This window comes from Talpa occidentalis, unplaced genomic scaffold (assembly GCF_014898055.3).
Source record: "Talpa occidentalis isolate TD23 unplaced genomic scaffold, MPIMG_talOcc4v2.1 talOcc4.12, whole genome shotgun sequence".
NCBI classification, from domain to species: Eukaryota; Metazoa; Chordata; class Mammalia; order Eulipotyphla; family Talpidae; genus Talpa; species Talpa occidentalis.
In genome coordinates, this window is record NW_023601212.1 from 6903640 (window position 1) to 6930276 (window position 26637).

The 26637-nt window shown below is 61.9% G+C and overlaps 1 protein-coding gene across 2 annotated transcripts; it reads left to right on the forward strand.

Moving 5' to 3' along the window:
• The first annotated feature begins 432 nt into the window (after positions 1-432).
• CSNK1G2 (casein kinase 1 gamma 2) lies at positions 433-24209 on the forward strand. Of its 2 annotated transcripts, none has more exons than XM_037504983.2 (12): positions 433-488; positions 15913-16362; positions 21212-21252; positions 21407-21476; positions 21640-21788; positions 21871-22105; positions 22189-22274; positions 22347-22431; positions 22526-22674; positions 22946-23029; positions 23110-23216; positions 23289-24209. In XM_037504983.2, exons 2-12 carry the CDS (start codon positions 16179-16181, stop codon positions 23341-23343), a joined length of 1245 nt encoding a protein of 414 aa, XP_037360880.1. In that variant the 5' UTR covers positions 433-488; positions 15913-16178; the 3' UTR covers positions 23344-24209. The 2 variants fall into 2 exon arrangements, with proteins under 2 accessions (XP_037360880.1, XP_037360881.1); XM_037504984.2 differs by lacking the exon at positions 433-488 and adding an exon at positions 10983-11054.
• Positions 24210-26637: the final 2428 nt, after the last annotated feature.

Consider the following 26637-nt stretch of genomic DNA (forward strand, 5'->3'; position numbering starts at 1 on the left):
CCACCCGGCTCTTTCCCGACCCGCGTGCACCCCCGCGCCCACGCGCCTCCCGGGGTCCCGCGGCCCGGGACCCAGCAATCCCGGGGAGGCCGCAAACCGCGACGGCCGTCGTGCAGCGCCGCCCGCTGCCGCAAAACGGCGGGCGTGCCGCCGACCCCGCCCCGCGCTGTGACGTGCCGAGCGCCGCGGCGGGACGGCGGTTGCGCAGAGGACTCCGGGCCCGCCCCCGGCGACGCTGGCGGCGTAAACGCGGGCCGCGGGCGACGCTGCGAGAGTCGGTGTGAGCCGGGCGCCCGCGCGGCGGGGACGGCCCCGCGCCCAGCATGCGGAGGCCGGCGGTGGCGCGGCAGCGGGGGCCCGAGCGGGCGCGGGAGCCCGAGCCGGAGCGCAGGCGGGGCCCGCGGCGGGGGCCGGCGCCGCGCTGCTGAGGGAGCCCGGGCTGCCCAGCCCGCCGGCCGCGGGGCCACGGCCACGGAGGAGGCCGACAGGTAACGACGCGCGCGCCCGGCAGCGCGCCGCGGCCCCGGACCCCTGCTCCCTCCTCCCGGACCCAGGTGTCCCGGAGCCTAGCGCCCCAGCACCCCCAGCCCCGCGCCCTGCCACCCCTGCGCCTGTCCCCGTGGACTCCTGGACCTAGTGGACCGCGCATCCTCACCCCTTCCCCGCGGAGCTGGAATCCACCATCTCCACACCCCAGGGACCCCTGAACTCCGGGCCCCATCGTCCCTACAACTCACGAACCACCACACTCCTGGTGACTTCCCCTGTCCCCCACTTTCCCGTCCCCTGCCACCTCTACAGCCCACCGTCCCCCACACCCTGGACTCCCCGCTCTCTGGATCCCACCGCCTCTACACGCTAAGAATCCCTCTCCCGGCGGAACCCCAGATCTCGTGGCTTCTACACCCCATTGATCCCTCGCACCAGACCCGGCTATTTCTCTACCCCCCAGTTGACCACTTAGCCCCCAGCCCGCCTCCCTCTTCATTGCACCCCAGTGTTCAGGTCTACCACCAATTCCCGGGCTCCCCATCCTTCCAACTCTTCGCTGAAGAGAGCCCCTAACCAGGTCCGCCTGGCCGGGTCTCCTCCCCCCCTCCCCGCGCTGGCGCACCTCCCCCTCTTGAGGTCCTGGAGCGCTAGAGCTAGAGCCGGAACTTGTGGCGGGGAAGGGTGTGCGGCTGGGGCTGGAGGGTCTCGTGTGGTGTGGTGGGGGGACCTGTTGCGGACTCCGCTGAGGAACTTTGGCGGAGCGGTGCTGGCCCTCCCCCTTCCGCCCTGCCACCAGCTTTGTTTTCCGGAAACACTCGGATGGGAAGGGGGTGAGATGCGTTTATAGGCGTCTAGAACCCATGACTCCCTGTACTGCCTAGGGCTTCCTTGCCTCTCCTGCCTTCCTCTGCCACAGCTTTGGAGGGGGGCAGAGAGCCTCCCAGTGCTGTTCCTGTGGTGGCTCGGGGCGCTGGGTTATTCCCTGGCCTCTGGTGGCATTGTTTGCAGGAAGCAGCCCTAGCCGGTTCAGAGTGCGTAGGTGGAGGCCTGCATTTTCTCCCCAGTGCCCTCCGTGGCGAATCCAGGCCTCCTAGAGTCTGCAACTGGGGGATGTCCGCACCTCCATCAGTGGGTCTCCCCCTCCCAGGGATCTCTGCCCTTTGGGGCCTCCGCCAGGGAGCATGGCAGGCTCAGTTGGCAGTTGCCGCCCTGGAACTTCTGTAGCTGGTAGGTGTGAGACATGAACCAAATGCATAAGGGCTCTGGGCCAGGGGAAACCTGGCACCCAGGGAATTGCTTTCATTGGGGAGGAGGGGCGTCCCCTGGTCCAGGGGATGGCAGCTAGCTGGTCCTGCTCAGCCTCCTCTTTGAGGAGAATAGAGCCTGAATGGAGCCCACTGGTTTGAAAGGGGGAAGTTCGCGGTTGTCACCGGTAGTTTGTTTTTGTTTTCTGCCTGTGTCTCCACCAAGCTGTGAGAAAGAAGCCTCTCTGGTTTCTGCGGGCAGGGGGGAAGGGTGCTGACTGCAGCACCCCTAGTCGTGCAGCAGGCTGCCACTTCTCCAGGGCCCTCGAGTGTTCACCCCGGGGTGGTGTGTGTGATCCTTGCCCCACCCCCTCAGCCCAGGGCCTAGAAAAGAATGGAAGGACTGCTCGGCAGTGGACTGGACTCAGCATGGGGAGGACCAGATCTGGGGCTGGAGGCCGGTTGTGCCTGCTGCATTTGGCAGAACAGTTGTGACCCCCATGGGAGCGTTTGCGTTGAGCCGGCTGGACTCCCACCCCGGTGATGGGGGAGACCCCCCGGGGTCTGCGGGGGTCATTGTGCAGATCTAGTTTTTCTGTCCACTATAGGCAGTTGGAGCGTCTTGTCTGATTTTGACCCCCTCTCATTTCTCTGAAGCAAATTGGGGAGCAGTGTGTCACTACCTGGCTCTGGGTGTGTGTCTGCTGTGAGGAGACCAGCTACTTTGAACTGCTGGTTCCTTTCAGCCTGCTGCTCCTCCTCCTGTTTTAATTATATAGTAGTAGTCTCTGGGTTGAAGAGGAAGTAGGTGAGGTGTTTTAAAATGGAAAGCTTTCCTGTCTGCTCACCCCAGCACACCAGCCTTTAATTGGGAAGCAAGATAGCTCGGCAGTGTCTTGACAGCTTGGGGGACTTTGTCCATGGGATTCCTTGGTGGGTTTGTGCGTGTCCTTGCCACCCTCAAGTTGTCCACACAGTCAGTCAGGACACGTAGGGATGCTCTCCAGTTGTGGAACTTCCCAGGTGACCTTCCAGCAGAGAAGACCCTCATGGCAGGCTGGGGTCGAGTTGGGTTGGGTGCCCACTAGGCAGATACTTTCTAGAAACCCAGAGGTTGGCAGAAAGGACCTTAATCCCTCCTGCAAGACCCAAAAGTAAGCAGGGAGCAGGGGAGGTGGGGCTGTGGACAGCACTGGAGTTGGAGCTGGGTGCCAGGTGAACTTCATTGTGGCCTCAGGTGAACTCAGGTGGATTTGTTTTAATCCTAAGTGGAGGGAGGAGCCCTGCATGCTGTGTAGCACTTGGTCCGGGTGGCAGAGAGGCAGGGAAAACCTTGTCCATTGTTGCCATCCACTGTCACCCTCCGTTCAGAGGTCGGTGGCTGCTGTCATGCCTGAAGGAGGGTGCGCCGGGGCTCTGACTGTCTGGTCGGGGAGTGATCTTCAGCAAATGTCTGACTGGTGTCCTTTGTGTCCTGCGACTTTCAACTTGAAGCTCTGTGCCTGAGAGAATGGCCCCTTCCCCCGGAGAGGTTGGGCCTGTGCCCTTTTTGACCCCACTCAGTGGACGAGGAAGTGGAGTCCTGAGTGACCTGCTTCTGAGGGAGATGGGACTTGACCAGCCACATGCACACCTGTGCCCCTCGGTGCCACTCACATGGGTGGTGTGGGTCCCCATGGGTGCTGAGCTTCAGGAGGCAGCCATGTGGTCGCCACCCTTTGGGAGACTAGACAGGGCTGGATAGACCTAACAGCCACATGGGCACCAGGCCAGAACACACTGGGGCCATGACAGGCCATCGAGGGCCTTGGGTGAGCAGTCGGGACTGGCAGTGCTGACCTGGGCCCACCGCCCAGATCCATCTGGTCACTGCCACCCCTCCTGCCCCAACCTGCCGGCCACACCTGTGGCTTCTGCCTTTTTCCTTAAGCTGCCCTGACAAATCTGGCAGGAACTTCTATTAGGGATGCTTTCACTGTCTGCCCATGACACACTTTCCCACCCCACCCCTCAAGATGGAAGTCTAAGGAAAGAAGTGGAGAGAGATCCAAGTGGGGAGTCCTCCATACACACAAGGAGACTGATGGAGGGAAACCAGCTGAATGGACCCCTCACCCCCAGCACCCTGCAACCTGGCCCTGGAGGATGGGGCTGGCCTGCCTGTGTGGCAGTATGACCTTGTTCGGTTCCCTCTCTGGCCTCCAGCTGTCCTGGGATGGCACACCTGTGGCAGGAGAGCGTCATCTGCAGGTGAGGCAGGGACACTTCTGCCAGGTTGAAGGTGGCACTGATATGGAGCCACCTCTGTGAGTCGTGGGCAGAGAGCCCAGAGCTGCGGGAGACTCCACTGTCCTCAAGGCTGGGGCCCACCTCCCTGCCTTGTGTACATTGCCCAGAGAGCTGCAGGGGTCTGTGGGAGCTGCAGCCCTCGTGGGCTTCCCGGACAGTGAAGTGGTCCTGCAGGTCCTGCCTCAGTGGTGACCAGTGCACAGAGGCACGTGCACTGGGGGACTCCAGACAGGCAGCCCCTCACCTCAAAGAGGAGGAGAGCGTCAGGGCTGGTTGGAAATGTGCCGTGGCTTTATTAAGGAGCAAAAGGAACAGGTGAGAGTCACTTCAGTATATATCTTACATAGCTTAATATATCCAAGATATGATAATTTAGGCCTGTAATCACTTGTCGAGGTTATTACTGGGAGGTTATTATTTCTTTCAGATTGGCTGTGGATTGTCCACTCAGGGTTCATCAAGTTTGGATGCCAAATTTTCTTTCTTTTTCTTTTTTTTTTTTTTAAGATTGTTTATTTATACAAACACTGGGTACAGTCAGAAGCATGGGAGGGTGAGAGGACTCACCGGAGCCAGAGCGGGGAGCAGAGCAGGCAGACTGACTGAAATATGCTGCTGAGGGGAGCAGCAGGTGTGACGGGAGAGGTCTGCCGCGCCATGTGGTTTGCTCCCTGGCCAGGCCAGGGATTGAACTCGTGCTGCAGTGGCTGGCGATAGTTTGACAGCACTGTCTTTTACCCCTGTGCCTCCAGGAAGGCCCCTGGAAATGCTTGTTTTTAAGAAACAAGTTGAGTGCAAAGCTCCGGTGCCTGGTGCAAAGGACGCCAGCTGGGAAGTGTGGAGCTCCCCTGTGCCTGGGCCTCCCAGTTCTCCCAGTGCAGAGGTGACCGGGAGCAGAACAAGTTGAAGTGCAGGGCACCTTCATCTTGATTGCAGCCAGCAGTTGTTGGCGTCATCACTTCCCAGAGGCAGCTTACACAAGAGTTGGTCGCTGCTGATGTGAGACTCGGTGTCAGCCGGGCATCCCGGGTTGGCCTTGGCCTGGCAGGACTCAGGGCGATTTTGGCTGGAAAGGTGGCCGGCCTCTGAGGTCATGGTTATGCGGTGGCTCCCAGCAGGGCTGCTGGGTGTTTACTAGGAATAGCTCCCAGGCCCCACCCCCCACCCCCGCGTCATCTGGACCAGGAATCTGCATCTTCAGTAGCATCTCTCTGTGGGCTGAGGCAGCCTTCTAGGCAGTGGGGGGCAGAACAAGGCCCAGGTGCCTCTAGGGTCTCTCCTAGGTCTTTAACGGGTCACCAGCTGCCTGGGCCACTGGTGTGGGGAGAGCAGCCCCCTAGATGTGTCTGGACCTCTTGATATGTGAACCACGTATGTGTATAGGCGTGAGCCCTGAGTGCACATATATAAGCCTTGTGTACACATGTAAGTGTGAGCTTGCCATCACCCTTGTCAGGTGTGGACAGCATCAGAGCTGTGCTCTGTGAGCCCGGAACCCCTAGACCTGAGACCGAACTAGTTAAGGTTGGGGCACCTGGGCCCCAACCTGGGCCTCATTTGTAGATTGGCAGGCTCTCAGTGCCAAGCGTGTTCGACCTTCCCCACCATCTTGCCAGCTCCTGCATCTTTTGTTTCTCGTGGGCACACACCCCCTGTTCCTTGGAAGTATTTATGGGCCGGCCTGGCCAGGGAGCAACCCACAGGGCGCAGCAGACCTCTCCTGTCTCGCCCGCCTCTCCCCTCAGCAGTGTGTTTCAGCACATCCGGGGAAGCACAGGCCCCAGAGCAGGCGCTGTGGATGTGGCGTTCGCAGTCAGTGACCCAGGGGCTCAGGTTTTGATGTGCATGGGAACCACCTGGCTTCAGAAGCTTGCCCCGGCCGCTGACCAGAGCCCATCCCCTGTGCTTTCTTACCAGCTTCCCTCGGGTCACAGCTCTGCTTTTTTTTTTTTTTTTAAAGATTTACTCATCCATGCATACGAGAGCTGGGGCACAGGCCAGAGGAGTGGGGGTGAGAGGATTCACCAGAGACAGAGTGGGGAGCAGAGCAGGCAGATCTACTGAAATCCACTGCTGAGGGGAGCAGCGGGGAGACAGGAGAGGTCTGCTGCACCATGTGGGTAACTCCCTGGCCGGGGATCGAACTCGTGCTGCTGAGGCTGCGGACAGCTTCATAGGTTGTGTCTTAACCCCTGCGCCACCAGGGAGGCACAGTTCTACTTTTTAATATTTGAGATATAGTTCACAGGCTGTAATTCACTAAAGTGTGCACTTTTGTTGTTTCGTACAGTCACATAACCGTACAGCCGCCACCTCTATCTATCCCCAAATGTTCTGTCACCCCAGAAGTACATGCTGTTCTCACCAGCAGTAGCCTCCGTCCTTTCCCCAGCCCTTTGACACCATGAGCCCACTCTTTGTGGCTGTGCCTGTTCTGGATGTTTCTCACCAGTAGGCTCACACACACATGGCCTCGCGTGTCTGGCTTCTCCCCCTGAGCATGGTGTGTTCAGGGTCCCTCCCTGTGGTGGCGAGCACCAGAACTGCCCCCTTTTCATGGCCAGTGATGGTCCTGTGGGGGGCCCATCTGGGTTGTCCCCACTCTGCTGTAGTGAGTCGTGCTGTTGTGGATATGTGTTGTGCAGCTTTTGTGTGGACATGTGCGCCTCGTTCTCGGCGTGTGGAGGAGTAGGATTGCTGCGTCACATGATGACGCCTTGTCTAACTCCCCCAGGAGCCACTGACCATATCCCACAGCAGCCACCCCATCGATCCCCACTGTGGATAAGGACCCGATTCTCCATGTGCTGCTAACTTGCTTCCCAGTTTCTGTATCCTGCATCTCCTGGCGTCATCTCTCCTGTCCCGGGGCCACACCCTTCATCAAGGCGTTTTGGCTCTTAGTCTGGGAGCATTGGCCAGTTTCTAGAAGACCGGGTATTCTAAGGATGTGCTGGTACCAGACACTGTGGCAGGTCCTGCCCTTTGAGACCTTTCAGACAGGGGCGTGTGGCCTGGGGCCTTTGTTGGGCAGCGTCTTCTCCTCTGAGGAGGTGTATCCGGTGACCGATAGCATTGGCCAGGTGCTTAGGGAGACCACAAACCAACCTCCTGTCTTGGGGTTCTTAAGTAACAAAAACAGTATGTTTATTCATATATTGGAGAAAATTAATATGTTATAGCAAAGCATAAAGAACATTTATGGGGCCTCCCTGGTGGCGCAGGTGGTTGAGCGCTGCACTATGAAGCGGTCCGCAGCCTCTGCAGCGCGGGTTCAATCCCGGCCGGCTGGCGAGAATCCCACATGGCGCAGCAGACCTCTCCTGTCTCGCCCGCTGCTCCCCTCAGCAGTGTCAGTCAGTCTGCCTGTTCTGTTCCCCACTCTGTCTCTGGTGAATCCTCTCACCCTCCCGCGCATCTGGCCTATACCCTGGCTCTTGTATAAAAATAAATAAATCTTTAAAGAACGTTTATGAAAAATCACCCAAAATCCAAGAGGTGGGCCCCATTCACGCTTTGTCACAATCCTGCCAGGCCTGCAAGAACTCCAGCCATACCCGTGGGGCCTGCTGCTCCTTGGGCGTGGCTGTAGCCTCTGCTGTGTTGGGAGAATGGGCCACCCCAAGCTGTGCCTTTAGAAAATGGAGCCATTTACCTCTGGGGACACTTGTGCTCCTGTCTCCAAGGCCTGTCAGGTCTAGCTCCCAGCCCTCCCAACCTGTTGCTGGTGTGCATCCTAAATCCTGGAGAGGATTCTGCTGTGTGGCAGGGAAGTGCCACCGCATCTGGGGAAATCTGGGAGACGACTTTGTGGGCCCTCTTGGCCCTGAGGAGAGCTGCTGTGGTCCTTGTCCTGTGACACCCAATTCCAGGGGGCAAGTCTGGATTGAGGGGGCCCCCTCACCTTTCAGGAGCTGGCTGGCCTTCCGTTCCCCTGCTGTAGTGGTCCTGCCTTGATGGGCAGGACTCTTGGTCGATTAAAAAGAAGATGGAGAGGGCTTCCCCGGTGGCGCAGCGGTTGAGCGCGGGGTTGCGAAGCTGCCCGCAGCCTCTGCAGTGCCGGTTCGATCCCCGGCTGCTCCCCGGCCACCAGAGGAGGGTCCCACATGGCCCGCCCGCTGCTCCCCTCAGCAGTGTACTTCGGTCTCTCACGGGAGGGTGAGAGGATTCAGCAGAGCCAGAGCGGAGAACAGAACAGGCAGGCAGACCGAAAACACTGCTGAGGGGAGCAGCGGGCGAGACAGGAGAGGTCTGCCGCGCCATGTGGGTTGCTCCGTGGCCGGCAGGGATCGAACCAGCACTGCAGGGGCTGAGGACAGCTTCACAGCTGCACTCAACCACCTGCGCCACCAGGGAGGCCCTGGTCCCACTCTTGGGCATCTGTCTACAGAATGTGAAACCATCAGCACAAGAAACTACACGCAGAGTTCTTTGCAGCATTGTTTGCAATAAGTCAGAACGTGGAAGCAGCCTGGATGCGCGTCCATGGACGGCTGCGTCAGGAAGAGGGTGTGTCCACATGTGGACACTGTTCAGCCAGGGAAAGGTGAGAGGCAGCTGTTTGCAGCAAAATGGAGGGAGTTTGAGGGGACTCTGTGTAGTAAAGTGAGTGACAATGACAGAAGCAAATACTAGACATTTACATAGTGGATGATCCGAGAAAGTAAAATACTTACAAAAAGTAGTGGACGTTAATAAATGTAGTGAGGCCCCTGAGGTTAAGGGGGGGGGGGGAGAAGGGGCGGGAACATGGTGTGAGGGAAGAAAAAAATGAATCCAGATTATATTCACAACAGTGTTTATTGCACAGTTAGTCACAGTAGCTGAGACAGGTGGAAGCAGCTGAGGTGCTCAAAGGAGATGTGGTAGCGCCTCCTTGGCAGCCCAGGGGTTAAGTCTCAGCACTGTCCCCGCTGCAGCCTGGGTTCCAGCCCCAGCCAGGGAGCTACCCACATGTGGCGCAGCAGACCTCTCCTGTCTCCCCGCTGCTCCCCTCAGCAGTGTGTATCAGTGAATCTGCCTTTCCTGCTCCCTACTCTGTCTCTCCCTACTCTGACTTTCAACCCCCACACCTCTGGCCTGCACCCCAGTTCTTCTATGCAAAAAAAAAAAAAAAAAGGAGACGTGGTAAATCCACACCATAGAAATCCATGCTCAACTATAAGGGGTGATAAAGTGTTGCCATTTGCAGCAAATGGAGAGTAACTCCTGGAGATTACACGAAGCAAAACTAGAACGATAATGAGAAATACTGGATGGTTCCACGACTACACGCAGTATAAGGAAGTTGAGCACATAAATGGACAAAATGCAATAAACTGAAAATGAGTGGGCACTGAAACCAAATGAGGTTGCCAGAGGTGAAGAAGGTGGGGGGTGGGAGTAAGCATGGGGGGTATAGTGGATGGTGGGTTTTAAATTAAAAAAAATTCCGCTCCTGTCCTCACTGTGGCGCCGAGGCAGCCCTGGCGGGGATTCGCGGGTCCTGGTTAGCGAGGCCGGCCGTGTCCCGTGTGCTCTGCGCGTCTGCTCCACGGCCCTCATCCCCTGCTTGCTGCCTGAGCACAAGGCTGTGGCCCTCAGGGACGAGTGGGGTTGGGGGCATGGAGGGGAGTCAGCGCGCCCTGGACTGTGCCCTGGCAGGGCGGTCGGTTCTGGTCAGAGGGCCTTGCGCTCCTGCCTTCGGTGTCCTGCGTCTGAACTGCTGTCGCCTTTTATGAAAACTTGCTTCTTTTACAGAGCTTTTATCTGTCTTCACGTGTTCTGTTATTAAAAGTATAACCAATAGGCTTCTTAAGTTAATCTATATTTTAAAAAATTGCTAATGTCCCGCCGCAGCGCTGCAGGCGCACTTTGTTAGAGAGCGTTGTCTGCGTAGCGCGCTCGTCGCTTCTGGTCCAGCTCTGTCGCGCCACCAGAATTCTCTTGACAACTCGGCATCTTTCCTTCTCAGGGTGTCCCATCAGGACCCCCACCTTAATCACGGGGTTCCCATGAAGATTGGTACCCACTCTTCAGGAGGCTCCGGGCAGGTGCCCTGGGGTGCCAGCACTCTTCCCAGGGTTAGTCTGTGTTTCTAGAATCTCGGGACTTGACCCATGCTGGGAAAGTGGGCAAGAATTCCAGTTTCGAGTTGGCTGTGGGCTGATACCTGACCCCGTGCCCCCTGCAGCAGCTCCCTGTGGCAGGATGACGAGGTGACCACCCACACTGGCCACAGAAGCTGGGCCTGAGGCTTTTGAGGGACTATTCCTGTGTGGGTTTATTCGCAGTCATGGAAGTAACTCACATTCCTGTGTGCTCTTTGGAAAAGGCAGGAAAGTTTAAAGAGGAAAAGCAAAACCACTGTCACGCTGCAATGACCATTCATGCTTGGTTTTATGTCCCAGCCCCCTGTGTCCATGCATGCTGTTTCGTGCCTTGCCTTGCTGTGCCTGCACCTTGTCTTGGTCTCCCGGGACTTCCTCTGCCACTAGCATGGGGAGGGGTCACTATTCCTTAGCCTCGGCCCTCCCCGTGGACACACTGAGGTTCAGGTGTCCTGGGCACTGTGGGTTCCCCACCTACCTAAAGCCAGGAACACTCTGGTCATGACCATTGGGGATGTACCCAGGAAGCAGAGGGTCGCCTAGGTTGGGATCTGTCTTTAGGGCATTTCCTAGGAGCTGTGGCTTGCGGGGAGGTGCTCTGCCAGAGGGAGGAGGTGAGTGCAGTCTCCCCCGCCCCGCCATGCCTCCTCCCCATCACCAGAAGCCATGCCTGGCTAAACCCAAGGGAAGAGGCGCTGCCAACACTAGTCATTGGGTCATTGTGCTGTTGGGTCCTTGTGAGACTGCCCCTAGGGAGGGCGGCTGCCACTTGTGCTCAGTATTCGCCCTGGCTCTGGGCTGGGGCTATGCCAGTGATGTCAGCCCAGGGACTGTGACATCACTGAGTGGAGATGTGCAGAAAAGGGAATTCCTGGAGCCTCCCCAGGGGAGCTGGCCCCTGGCCCTGACAAGATGGAGGACCTTAAAAAGCAAGCAGCAGGTAACTCACCTGAGGCAGGTGCTCAGGGGAGAGCAGTCTCTGACTCCGACCCCAGCCAGGCCCGTCTCCGCAGGACCTGCTCCATGTGGACTCCAGGCGGCAGCTTCCGAGGGCTGCCTGGGATTGGCCTGAGGTTAGCTACTGCCTGGGGCAGAGGGTGAGGGAGCCAGGCCTGTGGTGGGGAGCTGTCCTAGGGCTTGATAGTCCACTCCCCTGTGGGGTGCTTTCCAGGTGCCCAAGGGACAGAGTTGGGGGCCATCTTGGTCTGGTTGAGACTGGATTTATTTTTGATCCTGTGAGAGGGGAGGCCATCCCCAAGTGTGATTATTTTTAGTTCTAGCTCTGGGACCAGGGCCAGGACAGAGGTCACATGGTATATCTGCTCCCCTGAGATCTTGGGGCTACCATTTCCACCCAGGTGTGGCCATTGGCACAGTCCAACTCCAGAGGCCCCTCTATGTTCCCCCTCCCCTACAAGCCAGTGTGTGGCTTGCAGTTGCTGCCTAGGAGAGGAAGTGGACTGCCCCTGTGCCACCCATGGGTGGTGGTGTGGCCTAGGGCATGCTGGGGTCTGTCTTCCAGAGCCTCTTGAATTTGCTGCCCTTTGGGTCTTGACCTGCGGTCAGTAGATAAGAGGACTGAAGCCCTCAGGCTGCTCCTGGAGCCATAGGCTCCTGCCCTCTGCCTCCTGTGCCCTCTGTGCCTGGGGATAGTGGCTCATGGCGGCCATTCACCTGCTCTGTGTCACTGGAGCAAATGGGGCAGATAGGACCGTCAGGCCCTCCGGTACTGTCAGGGTCACTCACATCGTGGTGGTCTAAGGTGGGGTCGTTACAGACTCACCTGGCTGCTGTCTCTTTGCTGCCCACAAGTCCTAAGCAGACCGCAGAACGTGGGACCAGCACCAAGCACTGACCCTCACACCCCTTCCCGAAGTCCCTCCAGTGCCCCTGTGCTCTGTCATGCAGTCCCTGCCTCGGAGGGTCCTCACCGCTCCTGCCCCGCCCCCCAGCTGCCGGGAGTGTGTTTACGGAGGGGCGCCCTTGCTGGTTGGAAGTCCCCCTTCTGGACCAGGAGTTCCTCAAAATGTGGCCTTCGGGGGTGGAGGTGCACAGGCGTGGGGCAGCACCCGCTGTAGCGCAGGCTGAGAACACCAGCCCCGCAGCCGGCCCTGGGTCCTGTGTGGCCAGGCCGTGTTGTGACTGGCTGCCTCAACGCTCAGCCTCGGTTTCCTTCTCTGCAGAGACGGGGGAGGGCAGGGTACGGAGCGTGCTTGTCATCAAGCCCCGCGCATGGCGCTGCTGCCGCAGTCTCTGCAGAGAACAGTGTCACCAGACCCTGGACTTTGAGAGGGGCCTCGGGTGAGGACACAAAGGGGACCCTGAGAAGGGGCTCGTCCTCTGGGTCCTTAGGCCCGGCAGGGGCTTGGCCTCATCACACCCACTCGGGCTTTCTGCCACCTCCCCTGCCTGGACCTGGCACCGGGGCTGAGCTGTGGCCTCTGGTGAGTGGAAGGTGCGTGTGTCAGGACATGGAACTCGGAAGCGCCTCATGCCTGTAACCAAAAACAAGCAGGAAGGACTGGGAGGACTCGGCCCTTGTATGGCCCTGGGTGTGAGGTGGCGGCACCCGCTGGAGAGCACCTGGGCAGTTTTCGGGCAATTAAAATAGTTTGCCAAGGGGGGCATATCTGCCACTTACACCACCGGGAGGGACCCTGGACGCACGACGCTCAGGGAGAGAAGCCGGACACACAGGGCCACGCGGCGTGAGTTCCTGACAAGAAACGTCCAGGACGGGCCCAGCCACAGAGTCGGCTGGGGGAGCCAGGGCGGGGGGTGACTGCCGACGGGCACGCGACTTCCTTTTGGGGTGTTGGAGTGTTCTGGAGTGATGTAAATTGGGAACTCCAAATACAAGTGTGAGGCGTCCACCCTCCTGGTCGAGGTGCTCTGACTTTTCTCTGGGACGCTTCTGCCGCCCCGATGTGCCAGGTGCACGTGCTTCACCCCCCTCACCTGGGAGCAGGAGGCAGAGGAGGAAGGTGGTTTCGGCTTTGTTAGGGAGACTTGCGGTGACATGCTGTTACATAAACAGCCTTTAGGCGGAACCCCAGGTGCATCGGAAGGGACTTTGCTGTTTCCAGGTGTAGGCAGGTAGGTCCCCAGATACCTGGGAGTCCATCCTGGGGGGCCTGGCCACCATCCCCGAAGCTCCTCACCCTCTCACCGTGTAGGCTGTGTCCAGGGACATAGCCAGTGGGGCGTGGGAGGCAGGATCCTTGCAGAGCACGTCTCACCCTCGCTGGTCCCATGCCCATCCGAGGGACCACCCCAAAAGCCAGCCAGGCCTTGTTCCTTTGTGCCCAATGGCCAGGGGCACCTGCGGGTGCAATGAGTCTGGGCTGGCCCCCAGGGCGGGAAGCATCCCTCACTTGGGAGTGCTCTGCCTCGCCCTGCCCAGTGTCCTGCACAGCAGGCGTGGCGCACGGCGAGAACAGCAGTATGGTATAACCACCGCACAGGCACAGCTGTTGATGTCACCAGACCCCCTGTGGCCTCGCTGGTGACTTCCTGTGAGGCCAGTGCCACGCACCGCTCACTGGATCGTTGTCTACCTGAGGAGGAGACCTAGCGTGGAAACTTGCCACGCATGTCCAAGGGCCTCAGTGCTCGAGCTGTGGACGGTGACCCTGCAGTGCATCGGCTCTGACCCTAACCCGTCCCCGACGGCTCTGCGCTGGGACCTGCAGGGTAGCGCGTGGTCCTGGTGGAAGCAGTAAGTGTGCCGTCGCAGGGCGTTTGTCCCTGAAGGAGGGGGAGGCAGAAGGGCTGAGCTCTGAGTTGTTGCTTCGGTTTCTCGGTGTGTGTTTATGTGCCTGGCGATGGTCACTGTTGACGCCCAGATTCTTGACCTTGAGCCCTCATCCCCTTCAGCTGACTCAGGACAAGAGGGGCTGGTCAGCGCTGCCCCACGTGCCCACTTCGGGGGGAGCAAACAATTTGAAATGGCACCTGCCAGCCGCCAGCATGAGGGGCGAGGGCCCGGAGGAGGCACCTGAGGGTCGCCAGGTCCACGCAGGCTCCCTCCTCCCCTCGTTGGACGTTCTGAGACCGGCTGGGGAAGGCCCATCAGGGTCTGTGGGGTGGGTGTTCCCTCTCCCACTCTGGGCCTTTGCTACCCGTTCACAGCCTGGGCAGCAGGCTGGGAAGCTTCCGCTGGGCCGTGGGCCGCAGTGCAGATGGCACCAGCCACGAGTGTCGAGCTGCGTTCAGACAAGCTGGCACGCCGTGTGCCAGGTCCGATCTCACTCTGCTCGGGTGGTCCCCGGTCAGGACAGCTTGGGAGAGGGCCAGCCTGGGTGAGCTGGTCCCAGGGCTGGCCGGGGCTGGGGCCACCGAGGTGGTTCTCGGGAGGCCGGGGGGGGCTTGTCTACACAGCCAGTCAGGGCAGCCATGAGCCCGTCTCCATCCTGTAGACAGACTCTGCTGCCTGTCCAGAAAATTCCAACCTGTAGTCCAGGCACCCGCCCTGGCTTTCTTAGAGGGAAGGCTGCGGGGACTGGGCTCGGGAACATGTGGACGCGCGCGGGGGTGTGCGTGTGCAGGTGTGGACGCGAGTGCGGGTGAACGTGGGAGGGTGTGTTCCCGCATCACGCCCCATGGGGCTTTGCCCTTGCTCTGGTCCTTGGAGACCCCCCACTCTCAGATTCTCTCATCACCTGAGGGCCTCATCCCTGCCGCAGGTCAGGGCAGCCTTGGGCCCCGGGTTGATTGGCTCAGGGTCATGGTATCGAGTCACCCCGACTCCGCCCTCGCTCGCATGTGACGGGAGGTGGCTGGCTGGCCCCTTGGTCCATCTGCAGCTGGCCAGGCCCCTGGTGGTGGTTAGGGGCTCCCCATCAGGGCAGGTAGCAAAGCCGCCTGGGGGCACCGGGGATGCTGCCACCCTTGACTTGCTTTCGCTGAGTGCTGGTGTGTGCCGGGAGGCCGCTTGGGAGGGGTGCCGTGTGCCGGGGGGCTGTGTCCACATGGTGTCTGCTCCCTCGCCCTCACCGCCAAGGCGTGCCACCTCTTGGTGAGGAGCCTGCCGCTCCCCCACGCGGCCCTTTGGTCCGTGTCTCCCCCCCCCCCAGTGCCTGTGTGTTCCCTCCTCCCTCAGTCATTCTGATGTCACACCAGCACCCGGCAGGGCCGGGGCGCCATGAGCGGGGCAGGCAGCAGACTGGCTTTTTTAAGAGAGACTCCTTTGGCCTTTGGTGTGAGGGGACAGGAGGCAGCCAGGGCCGGTGGGACAGTGCTGGTGGGGACGAGAGCTGTCGGGGGCCACGGGCAGGTGGGGGAGTCCGGGGTTCGGGCCAAGTTGCATCTTAGAGGACTCCGTCCCGGTCTGGCGGGGCGGCTGGCCCTCCCGGTGCCCGTGGCACGGCCCCCCTCACCTGCCCTGGCAGCCCTTCCTTTGAGCCTTGCTCTCCGCGTGGCCCCTGACACCGTGGCCGTAGGGTCATGGCTCGTCTCCCCCATGTCACGGGGTGGGCGCTGTTCCCACCACAGGTACTTTCTGTTCTTCACCTCTCACCTGCCCTCAGCCTTGGGGAGACGAGCTGTTCCTCCCATCCTGGCTCCCAGGCTCCGGGACCCTCTCCCCACTCCTCACCCCCTCTCCACAATCATCCTGGAGGCGGCTGGGCACGTGACAGACCCCCAGCCAGCCACCTCTCTGTCCCCCCAGAAAGTGGAGGGTCAGGCCTTCTGAGATCTTTCCAGAATTCATCCATCCCCGAGCCGCTGTGGTGGTGTCCTTGTATGTGGCCGCTCCGGTGGCGGAGTGCCCTGACCCTGCCTTTGTTTCTCCCCAGCCGGTAGCTACGAGATTTGAGGCGGCGCGGGACCTGTCAGCAGAATGTGTCCTCTTTCCTCTCCCGACCCTGAGGCCACCAAGATGAGTGCCGTGGCCCGGCCAGCGCGTGTGCCCACGTCTCACTAGCGGGAGCCCGTGGGGACGCCAGGCGCCGGGCCCCATGGTGTGTTAGTCCCGAGGAGCCACCGAGAGCACAGGTCTCCGCAGACCCGGGATTTGCACCGCAGCAGAGTAACCGTGGAGAGGCCAGGGTACCACAAACTTATGGATTTTGACAAGAAAGGAGGGAAAGGGGAGTCGGAGGAGGGCCGGAGGATGTCCAAGGCCGGCGGCCGGACCAGCCACGGCGGCCGGAGTGCGGGGACCGGCTCAGGGGTCCTGATGGTGGGCCCCAACTTCCGTGTCGGGAAGAAGATAGGCTGTGGCAACTTCGGGGAGCTCCGGCTAGGTGAGCCCACGCACCGGGGGGCCTGGGGGTGAGGGTGGGAAGGCCGCCAGCCGGAGCCACACCCTCTCGTTCTGCCTGAGTCGTCAGATCGGGAACACAGGTAAGTTCTGTGAGTTTCTCTCTCCAGCAAGGCCGAGGAAGAGGGGTGGACGCGCAGTCCCGGCCTGAGGCCCAAGGACAGTCCTTTTGGGGTCTGGGCCCTCTGTGCTCAGGGGCCGACAAAAAAACCACCCTGTGACACATGTCCGTGCATTCAGGTGCACGCGTGCTCACCTCCTCCCGCGCTGGCTCTCAGGGGCTGTGGGGACCCCTGGACGCACGTCCGGCGGCCAGTTGTGCTCTCCTGACGTGCCCAGCGTCCTGAGTGGCTGGCTGAGAACATGTCCCGCCCTAGAGCCACACCCGAGCTTGTTCTGGAGGCTGCCGGGATGGGTTGGGGCCACAGTCTTTTTGCTTCTTCTGTCTGTGGCATCGGGAAGCCCCAGGCTTGTGGCTTCTGAGCCAGCAGGTCGTTAGGGCTGGGGCCCGGGCTCCGCTGGTGGGAAGGACAGCAGGACTGATGCTAGGCCACCACGCTCGCTTCTGAGGCTGCCGTGAACGCGAGCCGGATAGCTGCCTGACCCTGCCGCCCCACTGGAGGACGCACACGTGTGTGCCGGGTCCTGCATGCACACACAGGCAGGCAGCACACAGATGGGCACGCGCCAACATACCCCGGACCCACCTCTGCGGTGGGCAGGGCACCACACGCTTCGGCCGCTCGCCAAAGCGAGCCTGTGGGGGCCTGTCCTTGGGCGGCAGAGCAACAGCCTACACGGCGCTGGTCAGCACAGAGGAGGGGGTGCCGAGGGCGGTGGGCGGCTCCCACCTGCACCTTTCTTTCCAGTCGAGGTGTTCTTTTCTGCCTGACTGCTTTGGCTCACCGCAGTTTGGAGGGTGTCCGTAGCCAATTCCTCTCCGGTGCTCCGGGGGCAGTGGTCTGCCCTGTGCTGCTCCTTCGCCTGCCTGCTTAGGGCTGTCGCCGTGTCCCAATCTGGGCCTCACAGACACCCCCGCGCTGCACATCTCCCCCCCCAGTTTCTGTGCTGTGTTTCCATGGACGCGCTGGGCCACATGGAAGTGCTTGGGAAGCCGCCCGGCTGGGTTCCAGTGTGGCCACTCCCGCGTGAACTCACACTCCAGTGCAGGAGGGTCCTGGGGCGCACACAGACTCCCTGACACTTGGGGTTTTGGACTTTGCCACTTAGCACGAGTTGGCGGGTGTGGCGTGGTCTTCCATGTGGGGCTTTACTTGGGCTTCCCTGGTGACGAACGTTCCGCGTTCTTCCTTGTCTGCAGTGGGTCCCCTGGTTGCCTTGAAGGTTTTCTTCTGATGTTTGCCTTCAGAATTGGCTGCCGCTCCGCGTGGGCGTGGCTGCTTCTGTGCTGCCCTGCTTGGACTTCCTTGAGCTGCTTGGATCTGTATATTGACACCTTTTTCATTAAATTTGGAAAAGCATTTTTTATGCCTCACTCATACTTTCCTTCATAATCGGGCCCCGGTTACGCGTGTGTGAGGGCGCTGGCTGCTGCCTCACAGGCCCCTCCGACTCTTCCGTGTTCTGCCACTTTCCCTCTCTGCTTCAGTCGGTTGCTCCTGCTCTAGCCCGTTCGCGGCCCTTTTCTGCACACTGCAGTCTGTTGTTCCGTCCTCCGGGAATTCCCCCTTTCATGCGTGGTGCTTGTTGCTTCCATCTGACTCCCGGTGGAGAGGCCCTGTCAGCTCGGTCGTGGTGGCCAGCTTTTCCTTTGTTCCTGTGAACACACTTGCAGCAGCTGCTTAAAAGCCAATGCCTGTGGCACCTTTGACTTTGATTTTCCTGCCACAGTCCTGTTTCTCCTGATGTTTTGTTGTATGTCTTGGACCTTGTGGGAGCTGCCTGCTAAAAGCGTGGGCTTCGCGTTCTCCTGGGGCTCTCTTGTTTCCGTCAGGGACTAGCAGGGCTGTGCGAGGCAGGCTGAGCACAGGACTGGAGTCACCCCTCTCCTAACTCGTGGGTTCTCGGCTGAATGTTTGGGAGGGTTTTCTTGGGCGGGAGGGAACTCTGTGCTCTGCATGCCTGCAGGTCCAGCAGCTTCTCGCCTCGGGACGCCCTCACGCCTTCTCACAGCTCTTGGAGTTGTTCTCTGTGAGGCCTCGCAGACTGGCCTGCTCACACGCCAGACAGGGCGCCTGGGCTCCTAAACTCCCGCAGGGCGCCGGAATCTAGACCTGAAGCTGGCCGTGGATGTGTGCACGTGCACGCTCACACTGTCACGCTGACCCGTCTCACACACACGCTCATGAACATTCTCATACAACTTTAAACTTGGGCTGGGCCCTCAGCGCTCCGCCTCTCCCAGAACTCATGTGCCATCGAGCGTGATGGTTTCTTCAACAGGACACAGGAAAGAATGACCAGTTACCATGAAGGATCAGTTAGACGGCATCAGAATTTATCAAAGCCCGTTGCTAAGAGCAGGAACAGAGGAGCGCAGCCCGGGGAAAGGCTCTGGTGGCGCCCGCCTGCCCCAGCCGCTGTCGGGACACGCTGCGGGCCCTTCGTGGTGAAGAACGATGCTCCGGTTAAAACCAGGCAGGAGGGCTGAGCCCTTCGCAGTCGCCAGCGCACAGAGGGCTCCGCCTTGCCTGCCGTGGGATGCAGTTCGCCTCGAGTTCCACTTGGGCAGCAGCCCTGGGGGCTGCCCGGAAAGGCCTGTGGCCAGTTCCCTGCAAACTCCTGGTGTCCTGCGGTGTCTGGGCAGGTGCTGGGACGGCCCAACGCTCCTCGCCGTGCACAGGGAGAACTTGCTGAAGCTCTGCCTCGGGACTGCCTCTTGGGATGTGAAGGTGGGACTGACCAGGAAGGGAGCACGAGGGAACTTTCCAGAGTGTGGTGATGGTTTGTCTTGTGGGACATTTACAGGTGTGCGCCCTTCACAGGTAAAAATCGCCTCTTGCGGGGAGGCAGGAAATGTGAGCGCACCGTGGACTCTGCAGGGGGCGGGGGGCTGTCGTCGCTCAAGATGCACTAGACATACGGTGCCAGTCCGGGCGCAGGGCGCCCTGTCCGTTTCTCCGGTGGCCGGCTGCGTGCTTGAGGTCGCATAATAAAGCACCGTGCTGGTTCCCTCAAATTCCAGGAGCCAAGGCTGGACAGGAGCTTCCGCCCCTGCTGACAGGCCTGTGAGCGGCCTCTGCTTACAGCAAGGAGCGGGCCCGCGGCACCCGCACGGGGAGAAGTAGACGTGAGAGACGTGGAATTTGGGGAAGAACAGCCCGGCCCTGACTCAGCCTGGCATGGCCCAGCAATGACGCGCCCTTCCAGCAGCAGCTGGAAAATAAACATTGCAAAACAACACCCATAGCCAGCGCCCCAAACCTCCGGGAGCCCCGAATTGTTGGGCACCCGTGCGCACCTCACCTGGCTGGGTGGCTACTGCCAGGACACGCGCCTTGGTTCCCCCGCGCGTTCGGCGGTCTGGAGTAGAACAGCGGACGACACCGCAGTTGGAAGGGGGCCCGGAGCGGCCGGACAGAAGGATGCCTCCATACCAGCGCCGCGGCAGGACTGGCGGCGGGTGTGGGGAGCCCTTGCCTGTGAGCAGTGTCTCTCCCACCACGTGGGTGGGGAGGAACCCGTGCATGGGGCACCCCAACAGAGGGCAGTGGCATCTCCCACGATGGTGCCCACTTGGGAGTAGCAAGCAGCCACTGGGTGATGCCGCGTGACGTTCCTGGAGGAGCGGGGCTCAGGGGCCTGGAGAAGGTGACTCCAGGATGGCAGGACAGCTGGTGGCAGGGGCCTCTGATCACCAAGCCGGGTGGGTGTGGGGCACACAATGCAGGGCGCGTGGCCCGAGTTCCACGGTCCTCCATGGGAAGGCAGGACCCTTCCTGGAGCCCTGAGCCCCCAAACACCCCACCTCTCCAGCGTTTGTGGGGTGCCGCAGGGCAGGGTTTCAGCTGACGAGTTGAGGTGGGATGCCGGTACTGGGCAGTGCCAAGGCCTGTTCCTACCTTCCTGACCTGAGAGGAGTCCATGCCCAGGGAGCAGGCTGTGGCTGGAGTACGGAAGAGGCTGCACAGCGCGCATCGGGGAAGTCCTCTGGGTGATGGGACAGCCTCCCTGGCCGCGGCCTCTACCCGGGGCCCCTGTTCGGGGAGCCTGGTGGGTGGATGGAATGGGTGCCCTGGGGGGGGGCATCTAGCAGACATTCACATCCGCAGTTACCAGGCAGGTCCGGGTGGAAAAGGTGCCCAGGAAAAGGAAGATGAGTTTGGGGGTGCCAGTCCTCGGGCGTTCTTGGGAGCCCGGAGGGGTAGACTGTAGGTAAATGGCGTAGGGGTCAGTGATTCGCGGAGTCTGGGGGGGGGTGAGGGCGCCAGTTCTCCGGTTTCCCCACAGAGGCCAAGGGGTCACGGCGTCTTTGTTCCCCCTTTTTTAGATGGGGGGGTGGAGTGTGCTGCGTGCAGGCAGGAAGGGGTCCCACAGACGACTTGGGAGCAGCCTCTTGAGGCAGAGGCAGGGTTTGCCTCAGGAGGGATGGACACAGTTCAGGGGCGCTATGGGGGCGGGGGTGGGGGTAGGAGAGGAGACAGCAGGAAGGCAGGGTGGCGCTCCAGGAGATAAGGGAAGGAGGGGGGCACGCACCACAGCGGGGTGCCTTGGGTCCTGTCTCAGGACTTGGAAGGGCAGTGCCAAACTCAAGATGGCTGCCCCAGGAATAGGAGGTCCCCCTTGGAGAGAGTGGGTCCCCCCCCCCCCCGGCCCCTTGACTGCCGTGGGGTGAGGGGGCTCCGCTGTCCTGACGAACCTCTCTTCCGCAGGAAAGAATCTCTATACAAATGAATACGTAGCTATCAAATTGGTGAGTCTGGCCTCCTGCCCCACCCCCAGCCAGGGCCCGACCCGGTGGCACCAGCAGGGGCTTTCCAGGGGCCACCTCCTGTTAGGCCCTGAGGGTCTCGGGTGGAGGGAGCGGCGTGCCCACAGTCCGGGTGACCGTCTGCCTGCTCCCCCAGGAGCCCATCAAGTCCCGGGCGCCGCAGCTGCACCTGGAGTACCGCTTCTACAAGCAGCTCAGCGCCACAGGTACCGGCCAGCCCGGGCTGTGGGGAGGGGCGAGGGCTGGGTGTGAAAGGGGGGGGGACCCTGGCCGGGTGGCGGGGAGCCAGACTGGAGGTCAGGCCTAGGGGCGGGAGGGGGCGGGTGGGCGCCCGCGCCCTGCTGCAGCGCGCGCCTGTGTGGTCTGCAGAGGGCGTCCCCCAGGTCTACTACTTCGGCCCCTGCGGGAAGTACAACGCCATGGTGCTGGAGCTGCTCGGGCCCAGCCTGGAGGACCTGTTCGACCTGTGTGACCGCACGTTCACGCTGAAGACGGTGCTCATGATCGCCATCCAGCTGGTGTGCGCTGGGGGTCCTGGCGCGGGGGGCGGGGAGGGCGGGCGGGGGCCCAGGGTAGCCGCTGAGCGTGCCCCTGCCCCAGATCACACGCATGGAGTACGTGCACACCAAGAGCCTCATTTACCGAGACGTGAAGCCCGAGAACTTCCTGGTCGGGCGCCCGGGCACCAAGAGACAGCACGCCATCCACATCATCGACTTCGGCCTGGCCAAGGAGTACATCGACCCCGAGACCAAGAAGCACATCCCGTACCGCGAGCACAAGAGCCTGACGGGCACCGCGCGCTACATGAGCATCAACACGCACCTGGGCAAGGGTGAGTGCGGGGGCGCGGGAAGGAGGGCCGCAGGGCCTGGCGCCCCGTCACAGGCCCTGCTGACTCCCTCCCCCCCACCCCAGAGCAGAGCCGCCGCGACGACCTGGAGGCGCTGGGCCACATGTTCATGTACTTCCTGCGGGGCAGCCTGCCCTGGCAGGGCCTCAAGGTGGGCTGGGCCGGCCGGGCGGGGCGGGGCAGGGGTGCCCGCAAGGGTAGGCCCTGACTGCCGTCCCCGCAGGCCGACACACTCAAGGAGCGCTACCAGAAGATCGGGGACACCAAGCGGGCCACTCCCATCGAGGTGCTGTGTGAGAGCTTCCCAGGTGAGGCCTGCTTCCCCCGCCCCCAGTCCTCGCCCAGAGCCCCACGGCTCCCCGGCGCTGCCACCGCCTGACCGGCCCTGCTGGCTCCCCACAGAGGAGATGGCCACGTACCTGCGCTACGTGCGGCGCCTGGACTTCTTCGAGAAGCCGGACTATGACTACCTGCGCAAGCTCTTCACCGACCTGTTTGACCGCAGCGGCTTCGTGTTTGACTATGAGTACGACTGGGCTGGGAAGCCCCTGGTACGTGGGGCCCTGGCACCTGGGGGAGAGCCCCGGCCATGAGGGGAGCCCTGGGCGGGGTGGATACCTGTGGTGTGTGGAAAGAACTGAAGTGGGTGGATGTGGGGGAAGTGCTCTGGAAGGGGGCGGGTGGGGCCCCGGATGGGGTTGGGAGGACTCTGGGAGTCAGAAGGAGGGCCCTGGATGTGGGTGGGGGATTTCTGCCCATGGGCTGGCCCTGCTGAGGGGAGGAGAGGCTGCAGCGTCTCAGTGCCCGTCTTGCCCTCTGTAGCCGACGCCCATCGGCACGGTCCACACCGACCTGCCTTCGCAGTCTCAGCCTCGAGACAAAGCCCAGCTACACAGCAAAAACCAGGTGAGGGGCCCGGCTGAGGAAGGGGTGGGGCGTGGGGGCAGCGCTCAGCCTACCTGACTCCTGCTTCCCCAACCCCCCAGGCGCTAAACTCCACTAACGGGGAGCTGAACGCAGACGACCCCACTGCCGGTCACTCCAACGCCCCCATCACAGCGCCCACAGAGGTGGAGGTGGCGGATGACACCAAGTAAGGCCTGGGCCGCCACTGGGGGGTGCCCTGGGCGCCCCCACCCCCTCTCACACCCTCCCACCCTCGCAGGTGCTGCTGTTTCTTCAAGAGAAGAAAGAGAAAATCGATGCAGCGACACAAGTGAGCCGGAGCGTGTGGTGCCCTGAATCCTCTTGCTGCCCCCCTCGGGCGGGTGTGTCCACAGGTGTGTGACCCCAGCTGGGACGCAGACTGCGGGGCCGGCCAGAGCTGCCCACCCCCACGGGCCACTTCCTTCACGTAGACTTTGGCCAAAATTTCTACACCTGTGTTTAGTCTCCCCCCGAGAGCATTAACTATTTAAACAAGGAAAGAACACAGCGGCCGCGGCCCCGCGCCCCCCTGCGCGCACGAGCGAGGAGCACGCAGCGCCGTCCGGCCGCCGCCCCGTTAGTGTCATAAAGTCCAGCTTGTCTCCCTCATCCAAAGGCCGTTTTCTGGAGGGGGCGCTGCGGGGTGTTGCTGTGGGGTGAACCCGCTCCTGGGCCTCCCGACACTAAAGGGGATGGCGGGGTGGCGACGGCCTCCAACCAAAATGCTGCACCAAAGCTTGGGCGCGGCGGCCACGGCCCTGGGAGCGGGTTCCTGCCCCGGGGCCGGCCTCCCCCACGGCTGCCCATCCCGGAGGCCGTGTGCATGGGCTGCTGGTGTCCACTCAGCGCCGCCCGCACAGCCGCAGGAGACAAGCGCCTTAAATCCCTGTCCAGCCCCCGGGCACATGCCAGGCAGGGCCGCCCATGGGGGGCGCTGTCCCCGCCAGTCCCCAGAGGCCCGAGCGGCGGAAGCGGCTGGGGGCGCCCAGGCGGCGGCGGTTTCCCAGGCGCGTGTGCGTCTAAGTCTTGCTTTACAAAGTGTACAGAAATGGCACTTCGGTTTCTCCGATGCTTCGTGGAAGCCATAGAACTTAGGGGCTTTTTTAAAAAAAAATAAAGGAAAATGAAACCCGTCCCAAGTGTGGTGTCCCGAGAGGCTTGGTGACACGGGCGCGGTCCGGATGGCCAAGCCCCTTGGAGGGGACAGGATGCTCAGGAGAGGCGGTGACAGCAGAGGACCCGAACGGAAGTGAGGGGAGGGGCTGGGCTTGTTTTGGCGGGAGGCTGGGGCAGTGGGATGTGCAGGATGAGAAGGGGGGAGGCCACAGATACAAGACCGGGGCCGGGAAGTTCTGTTGGAGAGTCCGCACACCCCTGAACCCTAAATGAAGCAGCTTGATTTTTCCAGGAGCCGCAGGCACCAGCCGGATCCAGGTAGCGCAGCACAAAGCGGGGCGCCCCCGCAGCCCGGCGGTCCCTGACGGTAGCAGAGACGCCGGGCCCGTCCGCATCCCCAGCGTGCAGGGCAAGGATAACCTGGCGCCCGGGGCGAGGGGGGGGGCGAGGAGGTGAGGAGGTCATGAGGTGGGGCCCGGGATGCGGCCTTACAGGGGCAGGAAGGGCCTGGTGTGTGCGTGCCCCCGCGAGAGCACGAGCGGAGCCTGCAGACCCGGGCCGGCCACGTCTGGACTGGACCACGCCGCCCCCGCCTCCGCCTTGGCCTAGAACGGCGAGGAGCGAGCGAGGCTTAGGCGCCGCGTCCCGGGTGTTCTCTCACTGCAGCGCGAGCCGACGGGGCGGCCGGGCCGGCCGCGGGGCGCGTCCGCAGTTCTGGGAAGCAGATCTAGGAGGAATTGCAGGTAGTCGAAGGTGACGGCCGTCCCTGCTTTGCGCCCCCTTTTCTCCCTGGCCAGCACAGACGCGCAAAAAGGAAAACCAGACACTTGCAAAACCCGCCGGCGCTTAGAAAGCCCCCAAACCCACCCCCGCCACCCGCCTTCTGGTGGCCCTTGTAGGGGCAAAGGCCAAGGGGCGGCCGCCGTGGCCGGAAGCAGAGGGGAATGTGCCGCAGAACCGGAACGTGCTGCTCCCCCCGCCGGTGGGGCCCCGGCTCCCCGGGAGACCACCACGAAGCCGAGGCCCAAAGGCAGCCGTGAGAACGCGAGCTCGGGAAGCGGCTGTCGGGAAGGTGAAGGTGAAGGTGCCTGTGAGGGGCGTCCGGGAAGACGAGCAGAACCAGACACGCCCTGGCGGGGCTTCCGGGGAGGCTGCGGGGCGGGCGGGCGGGGGAGGGCGTCTGGCCCGAGGGAAGCAGCTGTGAGGGGGGCAGAGGCCGGGGAGCCGGGCGAGCCGGGAGTTCGGCCTCGTGTGTGGTTGGAGCCGCCACAGGACGTGCTGCCCCTCGGGGTTTTTTTAACCAGCCACGGTGGGGGGGGGGCCGCCGCGGCGAGTGTGCTGGCGGGGAGCGGCCCGCGTGTCCTCAGCCGCACCCCCTGCGCCCCTCCAGGCCGCACAGGGGCGGCGGCGTCTGTCTGGAGAGGCTTTTGTTGTTGCTGTTTCAGCCAAAGCACCAGCTAATGGTTTGCTCCGTGTGTTGCTGTTTCCCATTTTGTCATTTCTCCTTTTGAGTTGATTTATTAATTTTCTAGTTTCTTGATACAAAAAAAGCTTGGGCCAGTGATTCGGTCTTTTTTTTTTTTTTTTAAACAGTATAAATCTCCTTCTGGGCTGCAGGAGCGACGAATTTTGGTTCATTAACGGGCATCGTCTGGGTGTTTTCTCGTGGGCATGTCGTGTCTTGTGTGGCCTGTGCTGCCCGCGCAGGGCTTGGTTGTCGCCGTCTGGGGCGTTGCTCGTCTCCGGCTGCCGCCCCGGCCGCCGTGCGTGGGCTCCGCGCGGTCCGATCCCCAAGGTCCCGCGTCCGCGTGCGACTTTGGCGCCGTCCCCAGCTGTCGTTTTGTGCTGTCGTTTGTCTTGGTTTGAATACTTGGCGCCGCCGCGGTGCGTGAGCTCGCGGGCCCGGCCCCTCCTCGCCTGGGCGCCCGCCCCGCGGCTCCCCTGCTGCCGCCGCCGCGGTGGGCCTGGTGGGCGCGGCGGGCGCTGGGGCAGGTGCGCGGGCTGGGGCCGCCGCCCGGGTGCGGGGCCGCCCCGGGGCTTTTCATCTTCTGTTGACTTGATCTTTTGCTTTTGTTTTCATTGCGAAGGGCAGCTTGCGCGCCAGAGCTTGCTTTCTCCGGGCTGCGGCTTGAGGGGCCTTGCCTCTGGCTTGCCGCGGCTCGCGCCCGCGCGACTCGTTCATCTCCCACTCCGGGTCACTGTTTTAGATCCGTGGATTTGTTATAGGACAGGGAGAGGGGCAGCGGCAGGGAACCTCCCCCTTTCCTGGGGACCACCCTGTTGCAGATTGACGTCTTTACTCCTCTGGGGGCGTGCGGCGCCGTCATCTTGGCAGGGCCCCCAGGTCAGGTCGCTCAGGTATCCCGGGCCCCACCTGGGCACTTCCTGGGCCTGCTCGGGCAGCCTGGGGCCTGCGGGCACTGCCCCCTGGGTGGCTGTCACCTGCTGCAGCTGTGCGCCCCCGCTGCAGG

Bases quoted from the DNA above. Each gene is read 5' to 3' on its own strand.
- CSNK1G2 (XM_037504983.2), top strand. From the start codon at position 16,179: ATGGATTTTGACAAGAAAGGAGGGAAAGGGGAGTCGGAGGAGGGCCGG. The intron at 21,477-21,639 runs GTACCGGCCAGC...TGTGGTCTGCAG, and splicing joins CAAGCAGCTCAGCGCCACAG to AGGGCGTCCCCCAGGTCTAC. The intron at 22,432-22,525 runs GTGAGGCCTGCT...GGCTCCCCACAG, and splicing joins GCTGTGTGAGAGCTTCCCAG to AGGAGATGGCCACGTACCTG.